At 41.5% G+C, this 19,855-nt stretch overlaps 3 protein-coding genes across 4 annotated transcripts in view; all 3 read left to right on the top strand.

The window, feature by feature from the left end:
- The first annotated feature begins 5,887 nt into the window (after positions 1 to 5,887).
- Positions 5,888 to 7,860, top strand: LOC137782866 (E3 ubiquitin-protein ligase TRIM35-like). The gene is made up of 2 exons (XM_068572546.1): positions 5,888 to 6,740; positions 7,134 to 7,860. The coding sequence occupies exons 1-2, from the start codon at positions 5,963 to 5,965 to the stop codon at positions 7,760 to 7,762; spliced, it is 1,407 nt and encodes a 468-aa protein (XP_068428647.1). The 5' UTR covers positions 5,888 to 5,962; the 3' UTR covers positions 7,763 to 7,860.
- Positions 7,861 to 9,083: 1,223 nt separating this feature from the next.
- tmem177 (transmembrane protein 177) lies at positions 9,084 to 13,039 on the top strand. The gene is made up of 3 exons (XM_068572804.1): positions 9,084 to 9,131; positions 10,930 to 11,195; positions 11,555 to 13,039. Exons 2-3 carry the CDS (start codon positions 10,995 to 10,997, stop codon positions 12,287 to 12,289), a joined length of 936 nt encoding a protein of 311 aa, XP_068428905.1. The 5' UTR covers positions 9,084 to 9,131; positions 10,930 to 10,994; the 3' UTR covers positions 12,290 to 13,039.
- Positions 13,040 to 14,996: 1,957 nt separating this feature from the next.
- ptpn4a (protein tyrosine phosphatase non-receptor type 4a) overlaps positions 14,997 to 19,855 on the top strand; it is a 58,406-nt gene continuing 53,547 nt past the window's right edge. For both annotated transcript variants that reach the window (XM_068572186.1, XM_068572185.1), the window contains exon 1: positions 14,997 to 15,512. The gene's annotated coding sequence lies outside the window, so the exon portion shown is untranslated. The remainder of the gene's footprint in view (positions 15,513 to 19,855) is intronic.

Genomic DNA, 19,855 nt, shown 5'->3' with positions numbered 1-19,855 from the left:
CATGGTCTAATCGAGTGTCCAACTAAGTCTTAACAAGATGGCAGTGATGCAGCATGCACAACCGGACCCAGAAACTGAAGCACATGTGTTTTTTTTTAGAGAGGCACATTTGTTAATCAGAACATATAAATAAGAGACATTTTCACACAAGCATCTCAATATTACAAGATCTCTTAACTGTAAGATGGTTTCCTTTTCTCTTACATAGTGAGATACATTGTGTAATCAAGGATCAAAGAACAAGGAGTCCCATTTACAGGGGAACATCTCCATTTGTTGACTTTTTAAATGTGAATCAAAACATGACATAGTCACATGTGTTGTTTTAGTATTTTGCATGTAATCACATGAATATCTTTTTTTTGTGAGACAAAAGACAATCATCTAACTTGGAGTGTAAACTGCTCCCTTGGTTTGTCTTAGCTGTGTGTGTGTGTGTGTGTGCGCGCGCGTGTGTGTGTGTGTGTGATACAAAATAATTGAGAGCAAAAGGGCTTGGTGATACTGAGAATAGATGAGGGTATACATGCTGTAGGCTACACTTTCATTTTGGTTAGCAGTACATCTGCATGTACCAACATCTGAGTGAAGGAGGAATAAAGAAGGTCAGTATTGATTATTGGACACATTCTAAACTGATAATAGATCAATGCTGAGCAATCAGGCTGCTTTTTTCACAAGTTACTAAGTCGACAAAAACCTTAAGCATTGGAAACTCTGAGGTCTGCTGGTCCCACAATGTAAACACAGGCTGCCCTCTGACTGATTTATTCATTTGTCACACAGTATACTAGAACTGCTTCTCAGAAACCTTAGTCATTTTAAGGTTGCTTGCGAGCATGATAAGTATATTCTGGATTTCATCTCAAAGCCACAGAGGACCGGGTGCAAACGCTAACACGTAGGAATGCTGATATCTCATGAGATGTGATATATTATTTAAAGAGATTTGACATAGTGTAGTTAATAAGTGCACATGTGCTCAGAAAGAAAGAAATCACACACACACACATTTTCCACATTACTGGCAAGACCGTTTATGATGTAGCAGTCCATTAACGGTAAGAGGTGCGTGTGCGTGCGAGAGGAAGGGAGTGAAAGATGTGAATAATTCAATCGAAATGCATAAGATGGGGGCTTGCTATGAGTTTCACCTCTGTAAATAATCCCGACATTAAGCGCTTGGAACTCAACGTTACAGTAAGTGATATGGGAGATGAAGTGCTCGCTCTCGCTCTCTGTAGGTTTGTGCAGTATTTCCGGGAAAATCTTCCTTATCTTTTCTTTCTTTTTGCAAGGCCTTAACATATTTTTCTCTTGATTGCCAGCACCTTTAATACAAACAGATTTTGTATTTTTCCCAATGAGAGTTTCACAATATTAGGTTATGATTGTTGTTTGTTACGTTTTGATCCACAATAATGTTGTAAAAGATTAGGGCACTTTCTAGCAGTTAAAGAAGCGCGTGCACCAAGTCAGACTGAGCTAAAAGTATAGCATCCCCCCCCCTCTCTCTCTCTCTCTCTCTCTCTCTCTCTCAGGATGAAAACAATGGTAATGTGGCGGACACATTAATGTGACTATGCAACGGTCAGAGTATTAAATATGGTGAAAGACCCCTTATGGTGGGTGGGAGGGGGGATAAGTCCAACCACCACAGGACTTTCAACCACGAGATCGGTGTTCAACAACCCGCTTCTCAAAGTGTTGTTGTGGGTTTGTTGTCTAAACTTAACTTTCATATCAATTTTCTTAAATCTAATTATTAAAAAGTTCTGTTGCCTAAAATTCAATCTGTACATAGTTATTTTCAGCCCAGCAGTGATGTTTTGATTATACATAACTACGTGTTCTTGTTGACGAAACTTTCGTTTTGTAACTTCATATTTAAAGACCAAACAGACAATTTGTGTCCCTGCACAATAAACCAATAAATTGCTGTCAGACCGTGTTGGACAGTGCCAAGGAGCCATTCCACTAGCGGGGATAAAAACCTACTATGTAAAGACTTAAAGATCACACTCCCTATACTGCACTGTGCCAATGTGATTTGTATTACTCGTGTGGGTGTATGGGAGAGATTGTAAACAAAGGTAAACAGGATGGATACAGTTTTTAACAACTCACTCATGACCCATTTGTCTCTCCTGTCCATCTGGGATCTCGACGCTCGCATATTGATTTCTGCTTTAGAAGACTTGTTGGAAGCAATCAAGAGAGGTGGTGAATTGATTGACTGGGTTACTGATTTATTCATCAATTGAGATGTCACTCCACTGGATTGGACGACAAGTTGATGGGTTCTTAATTTGAGAATTGATTGCTTTGTGAATCCTCACAGGGCAGGGTCAGGAGCCTTTCTGGTGGCAGCTCTGCATCTATAGTCACGGGAGGGCCAATGTCCATAAACACACTCACCGCACACCGAATGATGTGTTTTTTTTGTGTCGATTCTCTCATCAGGGCCCACACTGTTCATCATGTTCATGTTGACATTTCGTGTCAAGGGTCATTAAGCACCAGTGACTTGTGTGTGTTTGTCAGCATTGATGCACTCACACTGCATCCAATGAACAACAATGTCCGGGTAACCGCCTCCTTGACCCCGGCGTATACAGGACGCACGCTCTCAAAAACATCCGACTCTTTCGCCACTCGACTTGAACACGTGGACACACCAACATGTCACTCGACCCTGCACAGACCAGACAGAATGCAGCTTGTTTGTATGAAATAAGTTCAATAGGATCCCTTCAGGCTGCTTCATAAGGACCAAAGAGGGCCGGTGTAAGAGGTCGGTGACACCAGCATCAGCTTTTTTAAACATTTTATATTCATGCATTTGGTAGCTTTTTTTCCAGCCTGCATTGTGCGGAAGGGAGAAAGGACCATTTGGAATCGCTTCCAGTCCATCACAGGACCGACACGTGACACATGACTGTCGTGAGCACACACTACACCCCTGTATTTGTGCACATTTGTATTTGTGATTTACTGCTGAGAATAGAATATAAAAGGATAGAACCGGGGCTTCTCTGTGTCTCTTTCTCTTCAGAAACACACATATTGCACACAGACAGAGGCACGCGCACACACACTTCCATCGCCTCTTGCCTGTTTCCATGGCGACAGTAGTGAGCCGTTTCTTCACTTGAATCACACCGTCTGACTTGATCACAATACATATGCACACACACATGCGTGCACACACATACACTGGAAAGTAATGAATTGTTCTTTTTTCTTTTTTTTTACCCCTAAATGACTGTGTGTCCTACATAAGCTGCATCCCGACATGTTTAAGGTTGTATTAGTGATGTTTCATCACTGGAGAGTCCTCTCTTTGTAAGGCTGTAACTTAGTTTATCTTTTCCAGGTTGAGCAGAATTCCTTTTTTATGTGATAAAAGGCTGAATATTTTTTCATGTTAAACAAAGGGCCTCAGTTTTTTATATTTGTATTTTAATGAAGAGATATACTGCGAGTTGGATCGGAGTAAACTGAGCTCAAAGACCAGAGGATGAGGATTTGAGAGGATAAAATATGCTTTTCGTTAAACAAGGTCAACTCTTTTACTTTGATGCAAATTTGCATAATCCCAGATTCCAATGCGGGGGCGTTATTGACTTTTTTCTTTGGTATACTGTTATGCAATATGTGTAGTTTATGTTACTTGCCTTCACCTCATACTATATTTCATATCTCAAACTACATATTATACATTGCATACTATGTTATATTAATATTTTATACAGATTTTTTAATTGTTAATCTCCCTATTGTCATTTTACCTACATCATCATCACTTTACTTTATCCTCTCCGTCTCCAAATGGTGTGTGTAGTGCTATTTTGTAACCCTGACCCTTACTATTTATTTCTTTCTCTCTTTATCTGCATTGCTGTCCCTGTGTGTACACAACAATTGAATCTCCCCGCTGGGGGTGATCAATGAAGGTTCATCTGCATGATGAAGACTATTTATTGAGAATTTGTTGATAAAGCAGGAGTGAATTGCCTGAATAAATCAAATGAAAGGAATAAAAACGCCGGCTTTAAAAGTGATCACTTGGTCACAGTCAGTGGGTTTAACATGTTTTTTAATGTACCCAACGCTTAATGTGTAGCCTGTAACCTACAAGTGCACATATTCTCCTAAAAGGGTGTAAAGACATTCAACCCCATTACACATGTTGAGGAAAACACTCAGAACACAAAACATCTTTACTGTTTTAGCCATTGCACATTGCAATCTTACATAATAATTAGAAGTCAAGACAGTCTAATGCAACAAGATGACAGTGTTCTCACTGCTGTGTCAACTTTCACTTCCTCCTCTACCATGACAGGGAACCTGTACGCATCACACAGCTCCTCAAAGTAAACACACACCATTACAGATCAGCAGCAACCACATATGTGTTCGACTCTTTCCCCTTCTTTCTAATTTGCATGAGATTGTGTGCATGTTTGACTTGATCTTGAGAGAAATGTGGCGCTTTGGACATGTAACAGTAATTTGTGGGGAGAGACTAATCCCATCCCTTCGTCCCGGATTGCAAAGCACATTCACACTTTCGCCTGTCTTTATCCCTCATTCACTTCAACTGAATCCTGTTTGACCAACAAAGTCAAGTATGCGTTTCCTGCTTCACGTGAGCTCTGCTGGCGTTACCTGCCCTGCAGGTCAAAGTTCACCTTGGTTCAACTGTGAGTTTTTTTAATTTTACAGTATTCAACTGCATTAAAGCTCTTATTAACAGTTTACAGGTCATAATTATTATTATTTTTTTAATATATAGTTCATTGGATGGAAGGACAATGATGATATTGAGAGGAGCCACAGGAGAAACGTCATGCAGGACAAATGCATGACTAAGCAACGCTTTGAATAGTTGCAGCAAGTTCCTCTTCCTGTCCTTCTTGAAGTGAAACACATGTGTTACTTTAAATAGTTTGTACAAAATCAACACTTTATTTTGCAATAAACCTATATGACGAAACACAAGCACACGGAAGAAGACAGATTAATACTTTATTTAATCCCAGAGGGAAAGTGCATAACTCATGAGACATATAAGTCCTTCAACTAAGAAAAGAAAAAGCTGAAACTGAACAACCACTAACAGTTGAACCATAGCTAATATATAACAATAGCACCTGTAATATGCTTTGTCTACAGTGCAAAGCTACAGTCTTTGTTAGAGACTGTGGAGTTTAATTTCAGATTAGTAAAAATAACTAGACAGTGGACTTTTAATAAGTACAGATAATAATAATAACAGAGATAAAAAGTCTATATTGGGACAAAAAAAGCACAAGGAGACCGCAAAATACACACAAATGATGGACATTATTTATTTTGAGGACTTTTTTTTTTTTTTTTTTACATAAATATCAATGGCATAATTAGTACTTTTATAAGATAGAATAAGAAAATCATTTATTAGTCCCTCGGTGGGGAAATTACAAGATTACAGCAGCATTGCTCACAAGAAAATGAAGATAAAAATCAAGTAATATGAATAAACAGTAGAACAGTAATAAAACAAAATTAAACCGTAGGAAGAATAATAACTAGATGGATGGAATAAAAATAAAAATGTGTATAAAAGTAAATAAACATACTTAAACGGGGGCTCAGCTTATTGTGCAGCCTTATATCGCTGTATATATATATATATATATATATATCTATATATATAGTTTATTTTTTGTATTTTGGTTTTCTGTGTATTTTTTATTTTTATTTAGTGTTATTTATTGATGGGGCAAGTCCTAGACATATTGATACACACTCCTTACCAGTTGGTGGCGGTAATGCACCAAACAGTTGTTTGCCGTTGTTGTTGTTGTTTAAACTTCAAGAAGAAGAAGAAAAAGGGGCGTGTCCTCCTCGCGCTACATCCTCGGAGTTGTGTTTACGTGAACGTTAAGCCAGTCGCGCGAGTCTCTAAAATGACATGGCTCCCACTTGGTCGACACCCAGGGACGAGCTCTCCTGTCCGATTTGCCACGATGTTTTTAAAGACCCGGTTCTCCTCTGCTGCAGCCACAGCTTCTGTAACATCTGCGTGAAAACGTGGTGGGGCACGACACAACACCGCCTGTGTCCCGTGTGCAAAGCGCCGTCTTTTACCCAGTCGCCGCTTCGCAACCTCGCGTTGAAGAACATGTGCGAGGCTTTCCTCCTGGAGGAGGAATCCGGGGTGGTGTGCCGCCTCCACGCGGAGAGGCTCAAGCTCTTCTGCCTGGACCACCAGACGCCCATCTGCGTCGTCTGTCGCGATTCAATACAGCACGCGAACCACCGTTTTAGACCCGTGGACGAAGCCGCGGAGTCTCACAGGAAAGACCTCCGGGCGCAGGTGGCGCGTTCGCGGGAGAAAGTTGAAATATTCAATAAGGTGAAACGCGACATAGAAAAAGCCGACGAGGAAATTAGGAACCAAGCTCTCGCCACAGAGACGGACATAACACACGAGTTCAACGTGCTTGTGCAGTTTTTGATGCTGGACAAAGAGTTCAGGATCGCAGCACTGAAGGAGGAAGAGACGCGTAAAAGGAAAGTGTTCAAGGACAAGATTGCCAGTTTGACCGGTGAGGTAATCGCCCTGGAAAGTACCATCAAAACCATAGAGGACGGGCTGAGGGAAGATGACGCCGCACTCCTCCTTAACGTCGGCGCCTTGACGAGAGCCGCTCAGCGCCCCCTGCCGGAGGACCCGGAGCTGCTCACAGGTATGGAGGACAGAAAATGACCCGGGGTATAAATAAATGCATGAATAAATACACGAATAAATACTTAAATACATGTATAAATAAATACAGGAGTATATAAATATAAGTTATACATAAACAGGACATAATTAAATATATCAATTTCTGTATTTCTTCATTTATTTATGTCTGTATTTATGTGTCAGAAATGTAGAAATAGATTTATTTAATAATGTCCTGTTTTTGTATAGCCTATATTTATATATTCCTGTATTTATTTATACATGTATTTAAGCATTAATTTGTGTATTCCTGTATTTTTTTTTTACATTTATTCAAGCTTTTATTTATTCCTGTATTTACTCATGCATTTATTTATTCATACTAAAGTCATTTTTTGTCCTCCATACACAGGGGCCCAGATCGATGTGGCCAAACACCTGGGGAATATGACCTTCAACACCTGGTGCAAGATGAAACCGCTCGTGTCGTACACCCCAGTGATCCTGAACCCCAACACTGCTCACCCAAAGCTCCAGCTGTCTGAAGGTTTGACCAGCGCGAAGTGTCGACACGATCCAGCCTCCAAGGCGATCGTGGGTCACTGCAGCGCCCTGGGCTCCGAGGGTTTCACCTCAGGGAGACACAGCTGGGACGTGGAGGTCGGCAGGAATAAAATGTGGGCGCTGGGGGTCATCATGGCACCGGATGCCCATAAGATGGGAGACGTCGTGTCTGGGTTGTGGATGCTGAGGTTTAACAAAGGTACATTCTCTGTATTCTCCCCATCACACCCACTATCAGTCCTCCCACTGAGGGAACAGCCCAGGAGGGTCAGAGTGCAACTAGACTGCGACATTGGGACGCTGTCCTTCCTCGATCTGGATACCGACGCACTCATTTACACCTTTAAGCAGGCATTCGCCGACAAGCTGTTTCCGTACGTCAACACCAGGGATACCCTCCAACCGCTGAAGATGCTGCCGGTGGATCTCACCATGACCATCGAAGCAACAAGATTAATGGTGCAATTGAAGAAATAGCCAAATTCTCGAAGAGTGATGAACACAACCGAAAGCATACACCTGCAAATAGTGTCCAGATTTGTGCAAAAATATATTAAAAAAAATATTGAACCGCAGTGTCAGTAACCGATTATTCTGTAAAACTAAAACAAAATATAAGAGTGGTCTTAACAAGGAACGTGAAGGTGTTGTCAGACCTCAACCACATGCTGGCAGGGCATTACTTAATTTTGTATATATGTATTTGGCAACTTTGTTGCTGTTTTTGTGTTTTTCTTTGTCTTTCACTTTCTTACGGTATCAGAGAAGTTTTGATTGAGCGAATATTTTCTTTGTTTTTCTGCCACACTACTACAGTGCCTTTAATTACAAGTATAATTTTCAATTTTTTTTCTTAAAATCAGTGAATTACTTTGAAACTCTAAAAAAGATTTGTCACTTTAAAATACATATAAGAGTGGTCTTAACAATGAACATGGTGTGGTCAGACCTCAACCACATGATAGCAAGGAATTACTTAATTTTACGTTTATGTATTTAGCAACTTTGTTGCATTTTTTGTGTTTGTTTTTCTTTGTTTTCCACTTACGGTGCTGCAGCAGTTGAGGAATCGCTCATCTGAAGCTCGATTCTGTTCATCAGATGCTGTGTTTGTTCGGGAAGAGTCTTTTTCAACATTAAATAATCTTTACAGGGCTGATGGTATCAGAGAAGTTTTGATTGAGCGGATATGTTTGTTTTTCTGCCACACTAATGAAGTGCCTTTTATAATAAAACATGCATTTTCTGTGTACATACCTTTCTATTGTTTTCATAAATAAAATCACGGTTTACGGTGACGAGTCTTTAAAAAATAAAAATAAAAATGTGAAGAAAAAAGTGTCAAATGAAAGAGATGTCTCCCACTTCGTCCACATACAGGGATGAACTCTCTTGTCCGATTCACCAGGATGTGTTTTCCTGCTGGTCTCCTTGGTCACATGATTCAAGGGCGACGCGTCACGTCAATAATTGATGATATATCTTCTCACGTACATTTTTATCCATATAAGAGCAATTTCTCAATTCATAATACATTTTATCAGGATGTATGAAGGTCAACAAGTGAAGTCTGCTATTGTTCCAAAAACAAATCATTGCATCTTCCCGGTGTGTATTAATCGGTGTGTATGTGGTTTAAATGGGAACGTCACCCTGACTGACTAAGTACTAAGTATTTTGTTTCTGTTCGTGTTGCTGCCAGCACATGATGAGCAAACATCCTGACAGACTTCTGAAGCTACTGTCGTAAAACTGTCACGCAGCAGCACGATCACGACAGCTGGTCGCTTTACGGACGAGAAAGCGTGTCTTGTTACGGCTGTCCTTGCGAGGATGTGGATACCATGTGAGTGCAATTTAGTCGGGTTTCCTTTGCTTTGAAGACTAATTGCCGGTGTTTTTAGCTTCAATGTGTTAACGTTCAGTGAGCTAACCAATACACCGGTTGGATAATTTATTTATTGGGTCAGTTAGCTCCGGTTTGCTTTACGGTGTCGCGTTAAATTATGTGAAGTAAACAAACATCACACACTTTACAAGCCCAGTGTGTCAGTTTTCAGCAGTAGAGCGGCTTAACAGAACTGTTGTAGGCATTTTAGAGCTGTTTCCTAATGTTTATATCTATTGTCTTGTCATGTTACTGCGAGGCTAATTTCAATTCCTTTTTTTTCCACTTCCACTGTGAAATGAAATACGTTTAGAGAATTGTCGTGTACTTTCGAGACATGACAACTCGAGCCAAATGAGGCTAAATCCCTGCAGTTTGCTCTATCTGTGTACTAGAACATACAGTAATGTGTGTATAGTATATTAGTACTAACGTCAAGTGAGCCCTCATCCGCCGAGTGAGCCGCCCGCATGAAAATAAATGACTTGGTGTTACGGTATGGTGGTCTACGGTGGCTTAGATAGCACAAAAAGCATTCAAACGTAATTTCCCAATATCCCAATATACAAACAGCTGTACAGTTTTGGAGAAAATTGAATTCAAATTCAACTTCAATGACATAATCATATTCATAATGTCACCATTTCCCATATTCAAACGGCTATAAAACCAGATCCTTCCACTTGTAAAGTAAAATTACAAAGCAGTCTTGTTTAAGCTGACCTCTGCAATGCACATGTACATGGCCGTGACCTTTTACTATAAATTCAAATTTAGTGATCACAAGGCAGTCTTGCTCATGCTTTACTACAAGGCTTTAATAAAAGTTTAAGGATCTGCTTTTATAGCTGTTTGAATATTGTGAAATTATGAATATCATTATTACATTGTAACTGATTTTGCATTTTAATTTTTTGTTGTTGTCACTTTTCTCTAAAACTGCACAGTAAAATCTCATGGCCATGTACATGTGCATAGCAGAGGTCACCCTGAACAAGACTGCATTGTAATTTCACTTTACAAGTTTAAGGATCTGTTTTTATAGCCGTTTGAATATTGGAAATTGTCAAATTATGAATATCATTATTTAATTTAAGCTAAATTTAAATGCCATACACATGTGCATGGCAGAGGTCAGTCTGAACAAGGCTGCATTGTAAGTTTACTTTACGGATGTAAGGATCTGTTTTTATCTGAGTTTGAATATAGGAAATTGTCATTATGAATATCATTGTCATTGAAGCTGAATTTGAATTCAATTTTCTCAAACTGTACAGTAAAATCTCAAGGCCATACACATGGACATTGCAGGGATCAGTCTGAACAAGACTGCGTTGTACTTTTCATTTACAAGTTTAAGGATATGGCATTTGAATATGAATATCATCATTTCCTTTGAGCTTTTGAGCTCGGCTTCGTACCGCCGCCCCCGTACGTAACACCTTGAATAGAGGTGCATTCAGAATTGCAATTGAGGCTCACACTGTGGATGCGGGCTCACTTGACCGCAGTCATATTAGTTGTGTCTGCTATAATCTATAATGAACGGGGACTTTCATGTGCACCTGCTAACTGGGGCCAACTGAATATACTGTGTGATGAAGGTGATGTCACAGAAGCAAAAACAATATTCCTCTAACAGAAAAAACAAAGGTTCAAATCCCTGCCTGAAGTGTTTTTGAGAGAGACACACGCTGGTCTGCTGGTATATATATATATACGCATGTGTTGTACTCATGTGTCGCCTCCTTCACAGATGCCTCCTGTTGACGTCCGTGGCACCCGGCTGGCACAAAATTGATTTAAAAACGGAGACGTGACATGGCGTCTAACTTCCTTAAGTATGCAGTGCTCCTTCAGAAGTACCGGACTCCGCTGCTCGCTGCGAGCTGTGGCGGGGTCTTTGTGGCCAACATGTTCCACCATGTTTTCCCGGACATCTCCTACCGTCAACTCTATCAGGCCTGGTCCAAAGGAGAACCAGACTCGCTGTCTGACAAGCTCGAGGATGTCTTCCAGCAGGTTGCTTTGTCTAATTCAATAACATTTGTTTCACTAAAATAGAGTTGTACAATTTCTTGCAGGTGGTTCAGATGAGATAAAAGACCCAGAGGACGTTGCGCATTAAGATTTACTTCATTTCCCACTATTAGACGGTTTAAAAGCAGTATATTCTAGCAATAACGGTTATGTCGTCGGGTTTATTGGCATTACTTGAAAGCACAACATTTTCACAGTAGTTAAAGTCGGAAGAATAGTCAATAAATTACAGCGCTCAGAAAGCATACCTTCCATTCACAGAACAATAAATTCATAGTTTATGGATGAGCAATATGAAAAAATGTGAAGTGAAATCTGAATTTCATTGTTGTAATTTGTAGGTGTTGAAGGACTACGGTATCGGATCACCCAAGAACTTCTCCGCCTTCGCCTCCTATGGGTTTCATCCGGTCGGTGCCGGTGTCCCTTGGCTTCCTGCCGGGGCCCAAATTGGCATCCCTGCAAACTTCAACAGCACGCCGGAGGACCCCAGCGGAATCAAAAACCGCTCTGTTTTTATGAACGGCAAAATATTGGACTGGAGCAGCGATACCGGCTCAGCTCTGCACGATGCACTGGTGATTTCCCTCAACGCACAGAAGTTCGCCATGGCTCGAGAGGTGGCCCGCTTGCAGTCCGGAGGACCGGTGATGAGTGCTGCTGTGGCCCCGGTCTGCCTGGGCGGGGTTTGGGTGTACAGCGTGCTCATGAAGCAGTTGTTTGGGATCCACGCCGGGCCTCTGCTGTTTCGCGGCGGCGTGAACATTCTGGCGCTGGGGCTCGGAGCCGTGTCCTACTACCTCACCTCGGACGCCGTCAACCAGTGGATCGACTATAATGCCGACCGGCGTGCGGCGGGTGTGTCCTCTGATTACGCCAAAGGAGGGGTGGAGTTTTATGACAAGATTCTGTCAAGAAACAAGATACTGCGCTCCCTGATGGGGCAGAAGGGAAAAGAGATGTACGCTCTGAGCGGGAACCTGTTTCCCTCCCACCTCCTTCAGCTGAAACACACATCGTACACGTCCAGGAGGGAAGAGATCCTCACTATGCTGAGAGAGGAAAAAGTCACCTGAACCGAGTAGACTGCTCGAGTGTTTTCCTGAGCTTTGATTTCTTGAGTGTCAGCCGACGTATGCAATAAGATATTCTTGTTTCTTTGTCTCTAAATATTAACATTAGAACCTGTTAGGATTTCTTTTTATCAGGTCAGGTCACCCACATTAAAAAATATTCCCTTGCATATATTTATTGGTATCTTTTTGTGCTTTGTTTAGTTTTATTTCGCCAGATTTTGAGACATTCGCGTGCGCGATTTCCGCCAAAACCCCATCAGAAGCATGGTGAATGGATTTGTGTCTTTTAATCACACCACTGAACACTAGCAAACAACCAACAACGTTCTGGTGGTTACTCATATATTATGCATAAATCTTGGACCTTGGTGAATAATCCGGAGCGACAGGCACTTTGTTTTGGCAGAGGAGCTTTACAGTACAGGACAATGATCATGCAACACCAGAGGTTTGTTATTGCAGCTCTTCAAGCGTTAGACATTTGTAAGTGTTAAACCTCTCAGCTCAAACATCCCCATGCATCTTCACCACTCGATGAAGGTCATGAAAATCCTTTATGGAGGAAAATATGTTGGATTGTTTTGGAATGGACTAGCGCTTATAATATCTCCATGTCTTGGTGTGTAAATATGTAAGCAATGAACCCCACCACAATATAGTTGTATTTACTGTACATATGTCCACACTTCAATGTGTTGTCATGATGTTGAGCTGCATTTTCCTAGTAGCATTTTCCTAATACGTTTTTATAAAAACTCTTTCCCTGGTTTATTTACCTATATCTACCCTGATATGAATAATCCATATGTGTTCACTATTATGAACAGCAGCATTCTTTCATTCCTCTTGGGTCTGAAATATGCTTTAAGGACAGTAACTCGCTGTACCCACACATCATTTGCGCGACCCTGACTAATTTATTTAGCGATAATAATCTTAATATGCAGCTTATTGTGGCTCAGAACTCTTCATATAGTTCCCTTAGGTCGTCTGCATATTAATAAGGTTCAGATATGGTGTTTTAATTAGGCTTCTAATCTTTACCTTGTGGATGGGACTAAATATAGAAGCATATAATTAAGTGTTGTAGATAGACACACAGTGGCTTTTTACCTCATTGTCGTTAGGTAGACTATGGAATCTACAACAGTGGGTTTTCTTTCAGTGGATCAATTAAATCAAAACAAAAAATGCACATTTTCAGATAAAATCTTGACATAAAAAGCACTCAGTTGGCAGAACCGGTGGAGTAAAGGGACTGTTCGGAATCAGGACAGCTTGGGTTCAGTGTTCTCTGATAGCAAGTCAGACTGCCCTTGAGCAAGATGCAGAATTTGTTCCAGATCCACGATTTTGCAGCAGATTGTGAGCTTCAACACTCTGCACCCTTCGTCAAAAATCTTCAATATGTGAACTACATATATATTTCAAAACCCTGTTATAATTATGTATTGACAACAAAGTTGAAAAAAAATCAATGAATTCCTAGCTGAATAGGAATGTTTTTCTTTAGGTTTCCTCCATCAGTTCCCCGACTATAGAGTGGCTCTTGGGATATGCATATCAACAACACTGGGCTTATTGTCTCATTCTCACCACTCCGCTTCATCTGCTCACTTCATTGTGTGCCAAACAGAGTGACTGTACAATGGTCCATTGTTAGTTGTATTGTAGGCCATTTCTTTTTCAAGCCACTTGAGGTCAGTACAGCCCACATCACCGCTCTCACTACTTGTTACTCTCTTTCTTTTATGGCGTCTCATGAATGACAGGGCTACACATTCATTTGGTCTGAATGGACAGGCTTGGACTTGAAGTGAATGAGAATGAGAATAAAAGGGTTGAACGTCACTTTCATTATTGCATTCATTTCGAAAGTTACACAATGATATTCAGGCTGAAATTAAGTCTACCGTAGAGGACGTGGCTCTTTTCAAAAAATGTAAATTCAAATTAGAAATACATCCCTTGAGATCAAATTCAAGTGTGTGTGTGTGTGTGTGTGTCTGTGTATGTACGTTACAGTATCGGGCATACTATGAATTGCATACATTCCTGCCACCAATGCTATCTGCAAACACTAGAAATGATATGTGAGAACATTTATTCTAATACATTGTATCTTCTTGTGACCTTTTAAAAAAAAGGAAATAAAATTATGTATTATATTTTTATACACACACACACACACACACACACACACACACACACACACACACACACACACACACACACGCAATATGTTTGACCTGAACACAGAAATGGAGCGTTAAAAATGGTACACACAGGGATTTTTACGAAACATATCAGAATATATATATGCAAACTGCATTGTACCACCTGATTTGCTGCTAACCAGATGGCAGGTACTGTATGTGCAATAGCAAATAACTGCCTAAAACCTTTGTAATTTTTGACTTTATTTACATAAATGTGAAACTGAAATGTGAATACATTCTGCAAGATATTATACATATTCTGTATGAGCTGCAACCGTGCTGTCAACGTGTTCGTGATTTTACAATGCAACTAAACGTGGGAATATATATATTAAGACGCTCCACCTGGGTGTGCTAAAAAACAAACAGCGCGCCTCCCGCCTGGAGGCGCCGCCCCTCTGCGCTCGGTTTGCGCCATTACGTCGCTATGCTGATCGCTGCTGTGCTGCAAGGCAGGCAGGCAGGCAGGCAGAGCAGCTGCAGAGAGACCAGGGGACGCTGACAACAACGGAGTAGGCTTGCGCGCTAGGAAAAGTAAAAAAACGAACGCAACACATTTCCTATTTTGTGATTTGGGTGTCCGGACATTTTTTTTCCACGCGTGACCGTTTCGCCGAGCACGTCCTTCTGTATTTTTTTTTTTTTTTTACGCATGCGTGGGAATATATTTTTCATTCTCTCGACCTGAAATGACTGCCCGTCGTCGCCGCGTCTAGCCAATGCTTACTGCGGGGGCTCCTGTCTTGTGGATTATCCGTCGTCGCCGAGCCAGTCGCATGGTCGAGCCCGGAGGAGGCCCCGCTCCGCTGGATGGACTTGTGTGAGCACGGCGCTGGACTCCGAGTGCTGATGAAGACGGTAATAGTGATGATGCTCGGGTTTCATCGGCAGCGGGTGAACTGATCTTGGATGTTCGGGCTACATCGCCCCAACTCAAAACATTTCCTCATACGGCAACACTTATATCCCTTAAAAACTGGACGCCCCTGGAGCAGTTTATGACGGTAAGAAAGACTTCGTTTGTAACAGCCAATGGACGTTAGCAACAGCCAACTGACGTTAGCTCAGCTAGCTATCTGGGCTAACTAGCTTAGCGCTGTCACTTTTATCCAACTTGGCTCACTGCGCAGCTAAAACGCAAATAATGCGAATTAACACCCGAATAACGCTTCCATAAAACGGCCCGTGTTGTTCCCACACGTGTGTCCGAGTGGGTGAGACCTCACAGGGATAAATATAGAGCCGTAATACACGTTTTTTTTATTCCATAACCTTTAACACCCAACTGCTGTGTAGCTCGCTCCTTTAGCTAGCTGCTCCTCAGCCCATTCAATATTTTTGCAGCTTTACTTTAAGGCAGATGCGAAACACTTTGCGTGTGCAATTAGTGCGTTGAATAAATGCATACTTCGGTTAACCTAATTTCAAAGTCTGTATTTACATGAGATTGTTATTCCTTTAAAAAAACGACCGTTAATAGCTCATTCATTATCCAGTGTACAATAAGCCCTTTAATGACAGAGTCCAGTTGGCGTTCAATGGAAGCGCTGCGGCGTCAGCTACGTTTTAAGATGACATTCCTTTGATTCATTTGTGTGTATCGAGTTATTCGTCCTGGCTGTTTGACATATGCAGCGAGTCCGTCGATTTAAACATGTACGTCGTTTTTTCATGCTTTATTTCTGCCATTCATTAGTAATGCTTGGTGAACAACCGTTTGTCACAACTGCCCTCATGTACGTGTCACATTCTAGAAATGTCACACGAGCCCCCCACCCCCACCATGTATGGATAAGCTGCTTATTGCGAGCCTGCTTTTTTGTTGTTGTCCATCATGCATAAAACATGTTATGTTTTTTTTAAACATTGTATTTATTTTTTCGCGAAGTAAATGGTTGGAGAGGACTCTCCCCTAACTATGTGGTGTTCAGTAATAGATGTGAGGGGTTTTGCTGTGATGAGCCCCATCCTCCTTTCTGTCGATGACGTAATCCCCCACCATCCGTGCCACATCTTTTGGGTCGCAGACGGTTCCTCTGCTGCTTGCCAGTCTGCTGCCGAGATCATATGGGCCCTGCTCTGTCCGGTTTGTCTCTCCCTCTGTCTCACTCTCCATCTCGTCCCCTTCTATTTAACTGCAAGAGTCGTCGCTTTTTTTTTTTTTTTTTTTTTTACAGTCATGATTGGTTCTGAATGGGATCTCGGATCAGGGGGCAGTGATGGGAGGAATTGTGAATGAAATGCAGTAGCTGGGTTCAGTTTTTCAATTGTTATATAAAACACTCTTGGGATCTGTGAAGGGAGCACACCCCAAACCCACAACATACCATGCATATTCGTTTTCATTTTACAGTTTTTTTCTTTTTTTAAATCTGTTAGATTAGACCGTCCACATATATTAAAGCTGTGGTGGCAATGGCAGATTTTTAGCTCAGCCAGAGTTAAGATAGGAGACTCAGGCTCAATCCCGCACATCCCATCTCTGATATCGGAAGTAGGATTTGGGGGCTGTGCTGTTGCCATTTAAGCACAACTATATAAGGCTGGGCGAAGATTCTGTTTTGTGCAGTATAATCATTTTTATTTACGTAAACATGAATAATTTCCTAAATGGTGTGCTGAAGACAATCCTCGATCAAGCCACTTTGCTTTTGTTCTCTCCAAACCCGAAGAATCCTTTTAGTTTTTAGGAGTGGATGGACTCAGCTGGTGAGGATTCAATTGCCTGTGGCAATGGCCCTGGTTTACATCGAGCTGTGCACCTGAACCTGCCATCCCCATGGTGTACAGCAGAAGTATACGTGTGTGAGACATGGAGAGAGAACAGATGGCAAAAGTCGGGAAGTAGTGAGGGATAGAGAACGATACTAGGAGACAGAGGCGGCACAGGTGTGGCAGGGTTAATGGGGGTAATCTGCACCTGGTAGAAAGGGGCAGGAGGATCCCATGGGAGCGAATTGGAAGTTGGCATCATCAGATCCCAAAGCCTTGCTTTTGTTATAGTACACAGGTAAACTGTAATGTTGACCAACAGTATAAGAAACTGTTGGTCAACATTGCCTCTAGCTTGACAACAAATGTTAAAATGAATTGCCCTTTTGACCTTTTTCTTTCTTTTGGATATTTAAAAAAAAATGGAATACTGGAAACAAAGGAGCTATTAAGTGAGGAATATTGTTAAATAATTCAGTTTAACTGCCGGCGCTACATCTGGGGGCGACTGTGGCTCAGTGGTTAGCATGCCGGGCATGGTTAGCATGGTTAGCATGCCCGTCTTACAATCAGAGGGTCGATGGTTCGATCCCTGGCTCCGCTAGTCCATGTCGTTGTGTCCTTGAGCAAGATACTTAACCCCTAATTGCTCCCTGTTGCTTTGTCTACGGTGTATTGAGCAACAATATAAGTCGCTTTGGATAAAAGCGTCAGCTAAATGACATGTAATGTAATCTTCAATACATTCGCTTGTGTTCATTTTTACAGATTTACTGGTGCCTATAGAGACGATGCATAAAGATGGCGGTCTTCGGTTAAACGTCGTAAACCGGCCTACATAGTAGTCAAAGGTCGACCATTGTTCTTGTATGCGTGACGGGCTGAGATGTGTATACACTGTGGGATGGGCTCGGAGGAGAACAGAGCGTTAGGATGTCGGATTTTATGTGCCTGAAGATCAAACAAGAAGTCCCTGTTTAACTGGAGAATACTAATACTTCTATTTCCCCCCATAATTGTGCCAGTCCAGGTGGTTGCCGTCTTTTATGCACCCGGAGCTTCATTTTTCTATCTCTCTGACCTTCTGTCTTTCCGACACTACTTCCCTTTGCGCCAGCGTCCCAGCTCTTTGCTTTGAGTTTTTTTACACTTCCCTTTTCTCTCTATCTTCTTCTGACACCTTACGTCTGGTTAGTCACAGCGTTGGAAAGACACACCCTACCTTTCAGCATGGCTCAGTAGTGCTGACAGCTTAGTCTTGGTGCTAACAGAAAGTGTTGGTAAGAAGACGACTGGCTGGGGGGCTGCAGGCCAGATATATTATCAGACTTCAAAGATGCTCACATTTGCGTATCTTACATTTGTAGGATCCATTGCCAGAAGAGCTATGAAAAAAAAAAAAACCCAGTTAATTCAGTTTCACTTGTGTCATCATAATGTAGGTTTTTTCTTTTTTGTCAATGTAGTAGCTTATTTCCAATACACACGTTTATAACCTGGTTATTAAGACTCAAATTGAGTGGTACTTACCTTTTAATATCCCCGATGATAAGATCCTCCTCTTTATTTGAGTGAGACCAGGCTGGCTGTGACCTATGCTGACTGTTGGTGACAGCCCTGTCAAAGAGCAGCCTGTTCATGTTTAACCAAGAGGACCAGCTGCCTGCTCATTCTATTATAACCCTTTGGAAAGCTCACAGTCCTATTTGCAGTTGGGAAGCGCAGTAAGCGGAGCCATTGATAGACGGAGTTTGGCCACTTGCAGTTAACAGCGGCTGCACACCGACCCGACTGTTGCCAAGTTACTGCTGATTTAAACCAATTTCTTTGACACCTTATTATTCCTTGACTGTTGCGCGTCTTGCACCAGTAATTTAATAAAGGGAAATTACTGCCATTAAGTCGTCTTGGAGAAATAGGCGCTATATACTTACAAATATGCCTAATTTGGTAAAGAATGGCATAAGTCCATTTTGCCAAACCCGGCACATGCTGGTAGCACCCTCGGTTCATCATCGTCAGCATTGTCCCGAGCTGCAGATCCTTCAGTCTGACTGGCAGTCCCGAAGTGAACCAGCCAAACAGCCGTCCGTTTACATAAATATCCAGCCAGATAGCTTTCAGAAAGGCAGCTAGTTAGCGGTCTGTTGCTGGGGCGGATATGGCATGACTCTTTAGCGAAAATCTTCTCCCAAGCCCCAAACACAGCTGTGTTTATTTTGTGTAAGATACCACAGTTACAGAATGCCAGGGCGAAGGTGCCTTGACAGATTCAGGCTCCCAAAATGAAACACAAGTAGTGCCATTATAATAGTGACATGAATGTTTTGATGTTCAGTAAAGAATAGTCTCATGACGTGGTTGTTTATTTTAAGCCTCAAGCAATGGGACGGGCGATACGGCCAAAATATTCTGTCACAATATCGGTCATTTCCTATCTCAATAAAGATGTATATCGCCGTATAGGATGTTCTCTGGTCAAAATAAATAGGCTATATGAAATAAGCACGTGTTTCTGTATACTCTTGAATGTGAATTTAATGCTTCACAAATGAGAAGTACTAAGTAGTTTCTCATTTGTCTCAACTGCAAAATAATCAAATCTTCTGAGAAATTTGAATTAGTATATTCTTAT

The sequence above is a fragment of the Clinocottus analis genome, unplaced genomic scaffold (genome assembly GCF_023055335.1).
Source record: "Clinocottus analis isolate CAN_PGR_092001 unplaced genomic scaffold, fCliAna1.0.p SCAF_12, whole genome shotgun sequence".
NCBI lineage: Eukaryota > Metazoa > Chordata > Actinopteri > Perciformes > Cottidae > Clinocottus > Clinocottus analis.
This window is presented reverse-complemented; position numbering and strand designations above follow the sequence as displayed.

What these genes read in the sequence shown, in the direction of transcription:
- LOC137782866 (XM_068572546.1), top strand. Translation starts at nt 5,963, where the DNA reads ATGGCTCCCACTTGGTCGACACCCAGGGACGAGCTCTCCTGTCCGATT. An exon ending in GGACCCGGAGCTGCTCACAG is followed by an intron (nt 6,741 to 7,133) that starts GTATGGAGGACA and finishes CTCCATACACAG; the next exon opens with GGGCCCAGATCGATGTGGCC.
- tmem177 (XM_068572804.1), top strand. Translation starts at nt 10,995, where the DNA reads ATGGCGTCTAACTTCCTTAAGTATGCAGTGCTCCTTCAGAAGTACCGG. An exon ending in TCGAGGATGTCTTCCAGCAG is followed by an intron (nt 11,196 to 11,554) that starts GTTGCTTTGTCT and finishes TGTAATTTGTAG; the next exon opens with GTGTTGAAGGACTACGGTAT.